The sequence below is a fragment of the Halichoeres trimaculatus genome, unplaced genomic scaffold (genome assembly GCF_033239565.1).
Source record: "Halichoeres trimaculatus isolate MK-OKI-2021-1 unplaced genomic scaffold, fHalTri1.1 fHalTri1_scaffold_10, whole genome shotgun sequence".
NCBI lineage: Eukaryota > Metazoa > Chordata > Actinopteri > Labriformes > Labridae > Halichoeres > Halichoeres trimaculatus.
The window spans coordinates 36,869,051-36,883,840 of record NW_027437187.1 but is presented as its reverse complement, the minus strand read 5'-3'; the positions used below and the strand labels follow the sequence as shown (position 1 = coordinate 36,883,840).

General features: G+C 43.2%; 1 protein-coding gene across 1 annotated transcript; it reads right to left on the bottom strand.

Annotated features, from left to right (window-relative positions):
* Window positions 1–4,475: 4,475 nt before the first annotated feature.
* Window positions 4,476–14,391, bottom strand: ppp1r3ab (protein phosphatase 1, regulatory subunit 3Ab). The gene is made up of 4 exons (XM_074677877.1): window positions 12,685–14,391; window positions 9,866–9,933; window positions 9,684–9,778; window positions 4,476–7,369 (listed from the first exon to the last, which is right to left on the bottom strand). The coding sequence occupies exons 1-4, from the start codon at window positions 13,524–13,526 to the stop codon at window positions 4,895–4,897; spliced, it is 3,480 nt and encodes a 1,159-aa protein (XP_074533978.1). The 5' UTR covers window positions 13,527–14,391; the 3' UTR covers window positions 4,476–4,894.
* Window positions 14,392–14,790: the final 399 nt, after the last annotated feature.

Below are 14,790 nucleotides of genomic sequence, written 5' to 3'. Positions count from 1 at the left end.
AATTTATGTATTTTTTATTCTATTATTTTTTAAATTTCAAGTTAATTTAAGCTTTGCAACAGAAGCTTTTAAGGACATGCACAGATATATTGGTGAAGAGGTATTTCTGTAATTATTTATTTCATTTATTTAGAATAAGAGCCAGGGCAACACAAAAAACATGAAAACTAGATGTGTGAAATTATGTTATCTGCACTGCAAAAACATGTTATTAGAATAAATTATATCTTAGAAATTGTTTTTAAGGTATAAAAAGACAAAAATAAATGCGTAAAAATCTGCCAGTGGGGTAAGAAACCAATATTTTCAGTTTATCAAAATAAGAATGATATTTTGATAATTTTAAAAATAGACAACATTTTTTTTAACCTATGGGCATATTTCGTTACAAGCAAGTCAGGTGGTATTTTTGCTGTTTAATATCTTGAATGAGACATTTTTCTTATCTTGTAAAATGACTGTGACTCAAATTTGGTCTGATAAGACAAATTTAGTAAAAATGAGACATGAAAAACTTTCTTAAATTTTTCTTTTTGCAGGTAACAAGAAGCCTCGATATTACAAAAACCTGCTTAAATAATATAGAAATCTTTGTGTGAATAAGTGAATAAAATTATTATTTTAGGGAAGAAAGTAATGGAGGAAGTATTCTCTATCTATCACTTAACTGCTGAAGGGCAAAACTATGGTTACTTACAAAAATTGTGCAACCAAACATACAAATACAGCAGGTCTGGTGAAGATCTGATGCTATTTTTTGATAAACATCTTTACAATATGGTGAAGCAGAATACACACTCTTTAAGAAGCCCTCCCAGTGCACGGTGTAAATGTTTCTGCCTTCGGAGATTCCCTTTCCAGACTGTATTTATAAATTCTCTGACACCCCCTGTTGCCAGAACATAACCATCCCTCTCTTCCAAAAATAACACGCAGCACATGACGGTCACATCATTGTTAGTTTTAACTGAAGCTGCAGGACGGCCTAGTGCACACACTGTGACACTGTCCAGCCAGTATGAAGATGTTTACCTGGCTGCTGCTGTTGAATGCTTCACTGTTAAAGTTATTAGAGTGCGCAAAGGATCAGGTGTAAGGTTCAGGTCTGATATGAAACCAAAGCGACCTACACCTGCACTGATATTACAGATTTATTACATTGACATTATCAGGGGTTGCAATTTTTTTGTTCCAGGTAATCTGATGTGTTCATGCTAACACATCAGTTACTTAGCACTTTCGAAGAAATGACAGATCCCTCTGTTATTGTCTTACTTATAACCTTTGACGGACAGAAATACCAGGCAGGGTTCAGAGGCAGAGCAGAACTTGGAATCTCAGTTCATAGGAAGAGTATTTGTAGAGAGAACACAGTACAACATGGTAGCTACACTGTAAAAAAAAAAATTGTCACTGCAAAACAACAGCAAAGTACTGCCATCAGAAATATCCAGTAATTCCCTGTTATTATACAGTGCATGTACTGTGATTTATTTTTACAGTATAATACTGTAGGTTTGATTACAGTATAAAACTGTGGCCAGTATTTTGACCATTATTTTAAAGCAAAGTAATAATAGTGGATATGACACCCTGTTAAACATTAAGATGTTGCACTGCAGGGGGAACAGACTATCGTTGCTCCAGTTAACAACACACTGTAAAAATAATTGGGTTTGTGCTATGTGGAGCACAGACAACTGATTTGTGCCATTTGGAGCACAGACAACTGAATTGTGCCATTTGGAGCACAGACAACTGATTTGTGCCATGTGGAGCACAGACAACTGATTTGTGCCATGTGGAGCACAGACAACTGATTTGTGCCATTTGGAGCACAGACAACTGATTTGTCCCATGTGGAGCACAGACAACTGATTTGTGCCATGTGGAGCACAGACAACTGATTTGTGCCATTTGGAGCACAGACAACTGATTTGTCCCATGTGGAGCACAGACAACTGATTTGTGCCATGTGGAGCACAGACAACTGATTTGTGCCATTTGGAGTTCAGACAACTGATTTGTGCAATGTGGAGCACAGACAACTGATTTGTGCCATTTGGAGCACAGACAACTGATTTGTGCCATTTGGAGCACAGACAACTGTTTTTGTGCCATGTGAAGCACAGACAGCTGGTTTGTGCCATTTATAGGACAGACAGTTGGTATGTGCCATGTGAAGCACAGATGACCGGTCTGTGCTAAGTGGAGCACAGACAGCCTGTCTTCCATGCAGTGTAGAATTTCAATGTCCAGCAGGGTCTCATATCTTCTTTGTCTCCTCCTTACTAATGTTTACAAAACACCATCACAATAAAAAATACTTTGTTGTAAAATAATAGCACTAGCAGCAGGTTGTCGTTATTTTACTGTTGCTTTACGGGGAACTTTTTTGCAGTGCTGTATTTAAACACAACAGGATTTTACTGTTAAACTTTTCTCATACATTTACAGTATTTTGCTACAGTGTATTTTAGATTTCACTGCGTCCTTTGCAGAGATGGGAAGTCTCCTGAAATGTTTCCTCCATGAGTCTTGATCCTCAGGATGAGCTGGAAACTGGGTGAAAACATTACCGCAGCTGTGTTCAGCTCAAGACGTTCACACGGCAGCAGGAACACTCAAAGTGTCTCATTGTGACTCTCTGTGGCTGTCAAGGGAAAACTCTGTGTAACTAAATTTATTCTGGAGTAAAACTAAAGACAGACACGTAACCAAACTTAGCCCAGAGCTTTCCCATGTAGACTAACTTTGACTGTGGAAAAAAGTGCTTCATTCTTTCAAAGTAGAAGAGAAATGTTCAAGGAAAGGAAATAATCTTTGAACACTACAAACAGTTAGTTCGTGTGTAAATACTGTTTTTATCCAAACACTCTGAGTGGAGGTTAATACTCCTGCAGGTCAGATTGATGCCAAACATATTTTAACGCTGATAAGAGGAGATAACAGGTTTGATCAGAATGCAGCACGAGATTTAAAAAAAAAAAAAAAAAGTCTGGAACACCAAGACTCCAACAGTCCAGTCAGGATCTGGACGCTGTGTTTTTGTGGAATCCAGAGTACTGAAATATTCCACTCAAGTTCAAGTAAAGGTAAATGTTGATGAAAAGTTTCAGTCAACAAATCTACTGAACTCAAAGTAAAAATTCCTTTTTTAAAAAAAAATGTTGTTAAAGCACTGAGTACTGAACTGGATCAGTGAGGTTCTAGAATGTCTCTGTCATAATGTTCCCCAAGGACAGAGACAACGTTCCGGAACTCTCTGCACCTGGACATGAAAACAATAAGCTCTCTGAGGCCTTGTCCACACGTAGCTTTTCAGGAATGAATGCCCCCCTCATTTGTCTTTAAAAATACTTTCATCCACACATAACCAGGCAAATTCTCAATAAGTGCCAATCAACCAGCCAATCAGAATGAACCTCGTCATTTAGCCGTGACATTTATTTCCCGGCATGTACACGAAATCCCAGATACCCGGCTACATGTGGACCACGGACTGTATAATAAATGGACGTAGTCTCACTGATGTCACCTGTTTGTTTCTGAAACAGAATTTTGAAGCAAATCGGCTTGCACGGCCAAACTGGTAGAGGGGCGGGCTTTGGGTTAACAGCTGTAGACTAAACATACAGCTGATTCGTGGCTGGCCGCCATTACTGAGGTGGACAGCGGTGTCTACTACCACCTACTGGGGGCTATAGAACTTCAGTTATATTTCACAGATGAAGGATTTTACCCATGTCAAATATCTATTTAGAAAATTAACATTAATAATGTGAAATTAGGTCCAGAGTTCAGGCTAGATTCTAGTTGCTGATCAATTTCCAGAATTCACTTATTAACCACTCATGGTTATAGCCATAGTTTAACAGCAACAAAACAGCCTAAAACACAAACAATAAACCAATATCATGTCTTACAACGCGCAAAGCTGGAGCCACACATTTCAGTACAAAACTCCACCTGAGTTAAAGACAATAAAAACCTGAACCCAAACTCAGCATGAGCTGAGGATCCTGTTATTACAGCCCGTCTTTAACACAGATTACTCAATCTGATCTTTAAAATGACTGGAAAAGTCATAATTCTTCCTATTTGACCTACTTCCTTCCTACTTGAAAGTTGGATAAAAACATCACAGTGTATAAGTACTTGTCTCTTATTGCATTTCACACAGTAAACAACTTTCAGTAAACTCCCTCTAGGGGCCAATTAAAGTGCCCCCTTAGAATCCAAAATGTGTGCCAAAGTGTACTCTTTGCTAGTCAAAACATGATAAGCACATCTAAAGTGGCCTTAAAAACACATGAAACTTTGTGCCCTCTTTAGTGGTGAAAACGTGTTGTATGTACCTTTCCTACCCTTCAAATAGCCTGTGCACGCTACGGTTGAAATCTGTCACATCCCTAAATATAACCATGAGGACATCCTCTTATGAATATTAAAAAGCACATTCAACAGGTGTCCATATCACTTTATTAAACTCAGGCCTGGGACTAAATGCAACCTATGTGTTCACACACAACACACATGACTTTTATTTACACCTGCAGTTAGCTTAGCATGCAGCGCTGTGTGATAAATGTGGACCGTGAGTCCACACTGTGCTTAATCTGTACACTGAAGCGTAAAAACCTGGATTATACTCTTGATAACAGAGAGTTAGCATCCTCCCATAGGGAATATAGAGAAGTTCATCAGATATGTGCTGTACGTTAATGCCCGTCGTCACTCATTGGTGGGTTTTTCCTTCTACTTTGCTTTTACCAAATGCTCTGACAGCCTTTCTTCCAGCTGTTTCAGATAACGTGAAGTAGAAAAATAAAGATTTGAAATCTTTAGAAACTTTAGTGATATCAGCAAATGTCTGAGCACTTCAAGCTCCGGCTCAGCTGATCCGTTTGCTGCTGTTCACCTTCTGCCGCTCCCCCTGGAACCAGAGCCAAACCAGAGACATCAGATAGAGGCCGAAGCAGGCGAGGAAATCGTAGTGATGGGCCACGACTAAAAACAGCAGGAACAAGGCAGCGTACAGGAAAGCTTTCCCGATGTTTCTGCAGGAGAAAGTCTCTCTCCACCACGACACACGGCTGAGGTTGTCTCCTTCGCTTTCTACGGCTGAGAACTCTTCTGATTCGTTAAAATCTTCCTGAAGAGCGGCGACGTTCTGCTCTTCGTCCACAGACTCGCTGATGGACGGCATGGGCGAGGAGAGCAGTTTGCTTCTGTTCCCAGACGACCTCCTTCCTGTGCCGAACCCTGAGTCTTTGCCGACCTGAGGCCCGGTGTGGACGGCTCTCAAACAGTGCATGTACAGCTCCACCTCGTCGTCTGAGTCCGAGTCGGAGGAGGCGCTGCCGACGGTTGTTTCATCGTCGTCCAGTTTGTCGTAAGAAACACACTGAGCTCTGTCTGCAGAGGTGCTTCCATCGTCGTCTTTAGTAGCAGTCTGCAGGGTCTCAGACACGTCTGTCGTCTCCTTCACACCACTCAGCTGAGCAGATGAACCGTCCTCCACTCTCACGCCGTCTAACCTTTCATCCCCCTCTACGTGCTTTGTCTCCTCGATCTCTGGACTGGCGTGAAACTCAAGGTCCGCCAGTGTCCCGGTGAAGTCTCGATCCATTTCTCTCGTCCCTTGATCTGTCACTTCTTCCTCTTCAGACGTCTCTTCGACCTGATCTCGGACTTGCTTCTCCTTCTCAGGAACAGTCTCAGCTTCATCCTCCGTCTCCTCCTCCGCTGTTGCATCTTTGAGTTCCAACACGGTTTCTATACCTGCGTCCTCCACCTGCTGGATATCGTCTTCCTCTCTAGCCGTCTCTTCGATCTGATCTCCGACTTGCTCCTCCTCTGCGGGAACAGTCTCAGCTTCATCCTCCGTCTCTTTCGACATGACTAACTCCTCCTCCGCTGTTGCATCTTTGAGTTCCAACACAGTTTCTCTCCCTGTGTCCTCAAACTGCTCGATATCCTCTCCAGCTGTCTCTTGATTCTGATCTTCGACTTGCTCCTCCTTGGGAAAAATTGCAACTTCATCCTCCATCTCATCATCCTGTCTCTTCTCTTCCTCCTCCACTGTTGCCTCTGAGGTCTCCCTCCCTGTGTCCTCCACCTGCTCGATGTCGTCTTCCTCCACAGCCTCGATGTCTCCAGCTTGTATACTTATCTCCTCATCGTCGGTTAACAGGGTCATCTCGTCTTCCTCCACCATCATCTCCCAGTTTTTGAACTCTTCGGCCTCTGCCGAACAGAAACCGATCACGTCTTCGTATTTCAGTGACTCCACTTCCTCCTGAGATCCCTGAAGCTCTGTGGTGTCCTTTCCGTCCAACGTTTCTGGACAGGGGTCAAAGCTTTCTAACGTTGCTTTAGGAGATAAATCTTCCACAACTTCGTCTTTATCTTCTTCCTGCTCAGTCTCATGATCCCGCTCTGAAAATTCAGAAGATTTCAAAGTGTCTAAACTTTCCTTTGTTCCACCTTGTGTTTCTTCTGTCTTGCTTTGGACTTGTGTGCTTGTTTCTGCGGTTATTTGGGGTCGGAGATCAGAGGTTACGTCGTTTTCCTGTTGTCTTCCCTGGAGATCTGAACCCTCGGCTAATATTAGCGCGTCCAACACATCTGTCCTTGAAATCCCAGCAGTGTTTGGATGTTCCTCGCTCTCTGCTGGGATGGTTTGGGAAGTATGTGTTTGGTTTGGGCGTATGACCTGGTCTGAAACTTGCAGACTCTCCACACGGCGCTGACTTGTTTCGCTGTCATCCGTGCAAGGTACAGGAGCGTCATTGATGCTATCGTTAGCATCTTTTGGGGTCGCCCATCCACCTCCTTGTCTTTCATCGTCGACATTCTGAGCTGTATTTCCTTGATCAGCTGAGACAAACGCCTGACGGTACAAAGGAGCGACTACAGTCCCAAATGTGAAGCTGTCACTGCTCGCCGCTGACACCAAACCTTCCGGTGGTTCACTCGCAGAGTCATGTCTACTTCCATGACAAATGTCTTCCTTTTGAGTATTTTCCTCGACTCCAGACTTAGACCCACTAATGTTCTGGTTCTCAGTAGAAGGCTCGTCCCTTGATTGCAGAACCTCGATCGGCGTATCTGACAAGTCAAACGAATCCACGCTCTCAGATTTCTCTGCGTGGTTGTTGGAGTTGTCGCCTCGTCCTGGTGGCGTTCCCTGGAGGACATCAGAGACGAGCTGACACTCAGCAGAGGATTTCTGTTTAGTCTCTGAAGGGGGTCCATCTTTCTCGGGATCATCTGATCCGTTACTCTGAGAGAAGTAGTCCCTGACTCGCGCCAGGCGTGCGGCCTTTCGGCGACTTCTCCGGCTGATGCTCCGTCTGGTCTTCGTCTGTCAACAACAAAGACACGTTCATTTTACTGAACTGGGATTTTTACACCAAGGAGATTTTATTTAAGCAGATTAAAAAGGTATCTCCTTTTGGAAAGTATCTCATCACGTCTCAATCCCAAAGTCTCATCAGCAACGTAAATGAGACAGACTCCAGAAGTGAGGTGAGCCACCTGGCCATGTGGTGCTTAAAAGCCCCAGTCTCCCTCTCATTTGGCCCCTGCAACCCATCTACCCCATATACCTGATCACTCTTCATTATCACATACAACCATGTTCACACCAGGACCAGTCGACTGACAAACAGTTTTCAGGAAGCTGAACCCTCCGTAAAACAAGCAGATAGTTTACCTTCGTTAAGATTTCTACATGGTGTCAACAGTCTTTATAACAGAGACACTCTTATTGTCAGAAGGCTTGTGAGTCAGAAAACTAGTTTGGAACTAATTCCAAAAATTGTGTTTAACAAAAAATGAAATAAAAAGACTGAGTAAGTTTTTAGTTTTTGCAGTGTACCAGAAGCCTTGTATTCGAAAGGGGATCCACCCTATTCTCAGAAAGCCTGTTAGTCTGTTGACCAACAGGCCTTCTGATTTTCTGACTCAGGTCTTTGGACTAAGGGGCCTTCTGACGAACAGGTCTTCGGACTGAAAAGCCTTCTGAGTAACTGGCCTTCCGACTAACAAGCCTACTGACTGAAAGGCCTTCTAAACAACAGGCCTTCTGACAAAGGGGCCTTCTAAATAACAAGTCTATTGACTAAAAGGCCTTTTGACTAACAAGCCTACTGACTGAAAGGCCTTATAAATAACAGGCCTTCTGGCTAAAAGGTCTTCTGACCAATGTACCTTCTGACTAATGGGCCTTCTGACTGAAAGGCCCACTAACTTATGGGCATTCTGGTTTCCTGACTAGTGGGACTGCTGACTAAAAGGCCTTTTTTACTTTTAGGCCTAGTGATTTGACCAATGAGCCTTCTGACTTACAGGCCTTTTGATTTTCTGACTCAGGTCTTCAGACCTAGGGGCCTTCTGACGAACAAGCCCACTGACTGAAAGGCCTTCTGAGTAATGTACCGTCTAGCTAATGGGCCTTCTGACTGACAGGCAGTCTAACTTATGGGTTTCTTCTGGTTTCCTTATGAGTGGGCCTACTGACATATAGGCCTTTTTTTACTTTTAGGCCCAGAGATCTGACCAATGATCCTTCTGACCCACAGGCTTTCTGACTAATAAGCCTACTGACTGTAAGGCCCTTTGACTAATGGGCATTCTGGTTTCCTGACCAGTGGGCCAGCTGACTAAAAGGCCTTTTTACTTTTACGCCCAGTGATTTGACCAATGAGCCTTCTGACTTACAGGCCTTTTGACTGAAAAGCCTTCTGACCAAGGAGCCTTCTGACTAACAAGCCTACTGACTAACAGGCCTTCTGACTGAAAGGCTATCTGACTAATGGGCATTCTGGTTTCCTGACTAGTGTGCCTGCTGACTAATTGGCCTTTTTTACTTTTAGGCCCAGTGATTTGACCAATGAGCCTTCTGACTTACAGGCCTTCTGATTTTCTGACTCAGGTCTTCGGACTAAGGGGCCTTCTGAGTAACAAGCGTACTGACTGAAAATCCTTCTGAGTAACAAGCGTACTGACTGAGAGGCTCTCTGACTAATGGGCATTCTGGTTTCCTGGCCAGTTACACAACAACATTTCGCCCCAAAACCCAGAGAAAATAAAATCTGTGTTTCCGTGGAAACGCAGAATGTCCTATGTAAAAAGGTGACCTTCCATGTGCCCAGGTACTCCTACTTTTTTGGCTTGTTGCGCCATCTTTTTTTGCACAGTTTCCTTCCTCCTTGATATTTTTATATTTTGCATTATCATATTTTTCAACTGATTTATTCCACTAATTCTGTACTGCTGTTAACTGTAGCACCATGGGCCCTTGAGCTTTGCAGTTTCAGTCCTCAGAATTGATAATTAAACCACTCTGAACCTTGCATATGAAAGAAAAACTTAGAGGTTTATAAAAAGCATGCATGCACACTGGAAGAGCCGTGGTTTGCAGGCTGTGAACAGCACAAAGTGTCCTTTAGGTGTACAGTACATTATGTTACCCTGCTGCTACTCTACCCTGGTCATGTGACATTCTTTCAGAGAGTGCAGCGGAGTCATGTTAATGTTTCTGCTCCTCCTGTACCTCCCTGACAGATGTCTGTAAGCCCCTCTGACTGTTCTTTGCAGACGGGTCAGTAATGTGTAATGGTCTTTGCAGTGTGTCTGTGCTGCAGCCGCAGACGTCTGCGGAGTGTTTCTCTCACCGGTAACAGCTGATCGTCTCCCTCTGATGTCCCCGACTGTTCATCAAAAGTTTCCTTCGCCTTTGGAACGTCTTCCTCTCCTTGTTTGGACACATCTGGAAACATCAGATGTAAATATTAAGCTCGGATTACAGCCGCCATGTTTTAACGTCTCAGTTATTAACAGTAAAGTCTGTCTTCACCTGTTCTGTTGTTTTCCAGACACGCAGCCTCCACAGCTGGGATGTTTTCCACAGAGGGGAAGTTTTGACTGTCGATCAACAAAAGAAGAAAAATCGGATCCTTAGAGAGTGTGTCCCTTTTTCCCACAGATATAAAATACTGATGCTGGACACACAGAGAGATACAGATTCACAAGATCATGTAAAGCTACTACGGGGGCACCAGAGGGACAGAATAAAGACTAAAACAGTACCCCCCTCTGTAGTGGAAGCATCCATGTAGTTTGGAGATGTGATGGTCTATATTACTGAGTTCATCTGCTACAGATTGAGACTATTTCCCCCCTGCTGGCCTCAGTAAAACAAGCAGATCTTAACCTACGTAAAGATTTCTACATGGTTTAAACAGTCTTTATAACAGAGACACTCTTATTGTCAGAAGGCCTGTTAGTCTACAGGCCTGTAAGTCAGAAAAACAGTTTGGAACTAATTCCAAACGTTTTTTTGGCTAAAATAAGACAAAAACACTAGATAAGGTTTCAGTTTTTGCGATGTACCAGTCTTCAGGCTAACAGGCCTTCTGATTTTCTGACTAATGGGCCTTATGACTAACAAGCCTTCTGACCGAAAGACCCTCTGACCAATGGGCATTCTGAAAAAAGGGCCTACTGACTAACAGGCATTTGGACCAAGGGGCTTTCTGGCTCACCGGCCTTCTGACTAAAAGGCCTTCTGACTTATAAGTATTTGGGCTAACAGGGCTTCTGACTTAAAGGCCATCTTTCTTACTGACCGACAAGCCTTCTAAATAATTGGCCTTATTCCTAGAAGCCCTTTCAACTTATGGACCTTTTAACTTTTAGGCCGAGGGATTCGACCAAATGGCCTTCTGACTAATGGGCTTCCTAAAAAAAGGGCCTTCTGACTAGCGAGCCCTCTGGCTGGCAGCCCTTCAGACTATAGGACCTTCTGGCTAACGGGTATTCGGACTAACAGGCCTGGCAGGCCTTCTGGCTAACGGGGATTGTGACTCAGAGACATCTTTTTTTCTGACCGACAAGCCATCTGAATAATTGGCTTTATGCCAAATGGGCCTTCTGACTAATGAGCCTCTTTACTTTTAAGCCTAGTGATCTGACCAACAGGCCCCTGACTAACAGGATTCTAACAATGAGGCCTTCTAAAAAAAGAGCCTTTTAACTAGCGCGCCTACTGGTTAGCAGGCCTTCTGACTAAAAGGCCTTCTGACTAATGGGTCCTCAGACTAAAAGACCAATGAGTATATGGGCTAACAGGGCTTCTAATTTAAAGGCCATCTTTCTTACTGACCAACAAACCTTCTGAGTAATTGGCCTTAACCTTGATAGGCCTTCTGACTAATTGACATTTTAACTTTTAGGCCTAGTGATCTGACCAACAGGCCCCTAGCTAATGGGTCTTCTGAAAAAAGGACCTTCTGACTAGCGAGCCCTCTGGCTAGTAGGCCTTCTTACTCAAAAGCTATCTGACTAATAGGCATTCAGACCAAAAGGTTTTCTGGCTAGCAGGCCTTCTGACTCAAAGGCCGTCTTTCTTACTGACAGACAAACCTTTTGAGTAATTGGCCTTATGCCGGATAGGCCTTCCGACTAATTGACATTTTAACTTTTAGGCCTAGTGATCAGACCAACAGGCCTCTGACTAACAGGCTTCTGACATAAGGACATTTGGACAAACTGGCTTTCTGACCAGCAGGCTTCTGACTAAAAGGCCTTCTGACTTTTAAGTATATGGGCTAACAGGGCTTCTGACTTAAAGGCCATCTTTCTTACTGACCGACAAGCCTTCTGAATAATTGGCCTTAACCTTGATAGGCCTTCCGACTAATTGACATTTTAACTTTTAGGCCTAGTGATCTGACCAACAGGCCTCTGACTAAAGGGCATTTGGACTACCAGGCCTTCTGACTGAAAGGCTATCTGACTAATGGACCCTCTGACCAATGAGTATATGGGCTAACAGGGCTTCTAACTTAAAGGCCATCTTTCTTACTGACCGACAAGCCTTCTGAGTAATTGGCCTTAACCTTGATAGGCCTTTCGACTAATTGGCATTTTAAGTTTTAGGCCTAGTGATCTGACCAACAGATCTCTGACTAATGGGTCTTCTGAAAAAAGGGCCTTCTGACCAGCGAGCCCTCTGGCTAACAGGCCTTCTGACTCAAAGGCTATCTGACTAACGGGCCATCTTTCTTACTGATTGTCGAGTCTTCTGAATAATTGGCCTTATGCCGAACAGGCCTTTTGACTAATGGGCCTTTTAACTTTTAGACCTAATGATTTGACTAACTGGCCTTCTGATTTAGGGGCTTTATGTGAATAGGATTTATCCCCTTTTTGATACAAACGCTTTTGGTACACTACCAAAACTGAAACTATTATCAAGTTTTTGTTACATTTTTAGTAAAGACGCTTGTAAAATGTAGTAGTCATTTTAGTTTTAGTAAAATGACGCTTGATTTGTTTGTCAAATATTTGTAAAAATGTCTTTAATAGAAGAAACTAAACAGTTCCATGTTTGCGCCCCATAGCCAGACTTTATGACTCTTGTCAGGTGAAAGAGACTCATTGATCTAATCAGAACATTTGACTAAAAATATCAGAAACACTTGATTAAGATTTAGCTTCTGTGGTGTAGACACAAGAAATAAGTTGTTTTCATCAGGTTGAAACAGGCGCTAACATTTTTGATGGTATGGAAATCAACCAATCAGCATCCTTACGTTAAACACCTCATATCCCCTTCAGGAGAAACTCCTTCTCTCCTCCTCTCCTCCTCTCCTCCTCTCCTCCTCTCCTCACCTGACGGTCTTCAGGCAGCTCTTCTTCTTCACAGACTCCCTCGGCGGCCTTTCCACCTCCTCCTTCGCTCTCCGATGACAGAACAGCGTGTAGTTCCTGCTGTCGTTGTTGGCCCAGAACGTCCCCACGGGAGTCTCGTACCGCAGGCAGAAGTCCACCCTGGCCCCCTGCTCGCCGAACGGGGGGATTAAGGTGAGTCTGAACGAGAAACAGTCCATCAGACCCTCACTGGACCCGGGGACGTACTCAGCCAGGAGGTCGAAGTGGCTGGACCAGGAGTCCAGAGAGGTCCTGACGTACACCGCCTTACCGAAGGACACGTTGAGCACACGGATCACTCCTCTCAGTATGGTCGTCCCTGGGAGTAACTCCACGGTCTCTAACGCCACTTTCTGATCCCGCACTTTGGCGAACAGCTCCTCAGCCGGCAGAGGACGTGAGAAGTTAGCAGGAGAGATGAAGTACTCCTCTGAATCCTTCTCCCTGCCCTCGCCGGGGTCGTAGTCTGGCAGCTTGGGAACATCCCAAATGTCAAACTCCTTCACCTGCACCAAGTCGAGGCCCGCGGCGTCTGCAAACGACACCCTCCTGGACCCACTGAGCGGCGGCACCAGCTCCAAGTCGTCCTCGTCGCTCAGAGAGCTCTTTCTGCGAGGGAGAGGAGAGGATTTAGGCCTGATGCCGATCACAATGTCCCCCTCGTCGTCGTCCACGTCCAGCGAGCCGAGGCCCGGCACCCCGAGGAGGTGGCAGGCCCCGGAGGGTCTCAGCTGTCCGGAGAAGTCCATGGGGCTCCCGAGGAGAGAGTCAGCGGGAAGTGAGCCGCTTCTGGCAACTGACATTCAACATGCTCTGACTTAACAGATGGAGTCGAGTTACGGATGACATTGTTGCAAGGGCCAGCGCTATTAATAGGCCAGAGGAGACTTCAGCTATGTGTCCAACTTCAGGAGGAGAGTGCTCCTCCCTGGAGCATGTCTGAGAGTTTCTCTGAAAGAAAAGTTGAGTTTTACCTCATTTCAACTTCACCAAATATCCCCCAGAGAGCTCTGTGTATAAAACACACGAGAGTGACCATGGGAAGTATTTATGTTCGGCTGTTTTTGGTCCAAACTGTGTCACAGGAGATTTAAAAGACAACAAATGCCCTCAGGAAACTGATTAATCCGTTTGTCACATGCGTTCATTCAAACCTTTTTTATTCTCCCTGAGGTTTTCCTTCATTTTCAACATCCTCAAAGTCACAGCACGATTAACAACAAGGAAACAGAGAAATATTCACAACTCAAAGATTAATTCAAAAATGGGGAAAGTAGCTATAAGCTCTATGCACGAATCACTTCGTAACAGCAAACGGTGTTATGATGGCAGAGATTAATTAGTGTCTGTCAGTGATATACAGAGAATCGCTCAGGTATCTCGTCTTTAAATTGTTTGTGTCTTCATTTTTTTGCAACTTTGAAGCTAAATTGCTAACACTAGCTAGAAGACTTGCTTCAGTTTTTAAAATTACTGCTCCATCCTGCTTTAGGTTAATCATACTTTAAAGTCAGTTTAAACATGTTTGTTTACTTCTCACTTCATGTGTTTGTACTTTAACTTCAGTATCAGGTAAAAACAGGAACAGGGCAACAAATAAAGTCTCTGTGAGAGCCCGGTGATTAAAAAAAAAATCTTGTGTTTGTAAAATTGTACATGTGATGTCTATGTTTTTTGTTGTTCTAAATATCTTTGCATATATTTCAAAATTTTTGACATTTTGTAACTGCAAAAAATGTAAAAAATATTTCAGAAATTTTACAAAAAAAATAAATTTGATAAATTTGCAAAACTTTAAAAATTGTATAAATAAATAAAAAATAATAAAAATAAAAATAAAAAGATAGATAGATTAAAAAGAATGTTGTATACCAGAAATGTTTAATTGATAAATTAGCACAATTTTTTTTTTTTTATAAATAAATAAATGAACAAAAAAATAAATAAATAAATAAATAGATGAATAATAAATAAATAAATAAACAAAAAAGGACATTGTAGACCAGAATTGATCAAAGGGGTCCATGGCCCCTAGAGGTCCATGGAGTTACAGCAGGGGGTCTATGA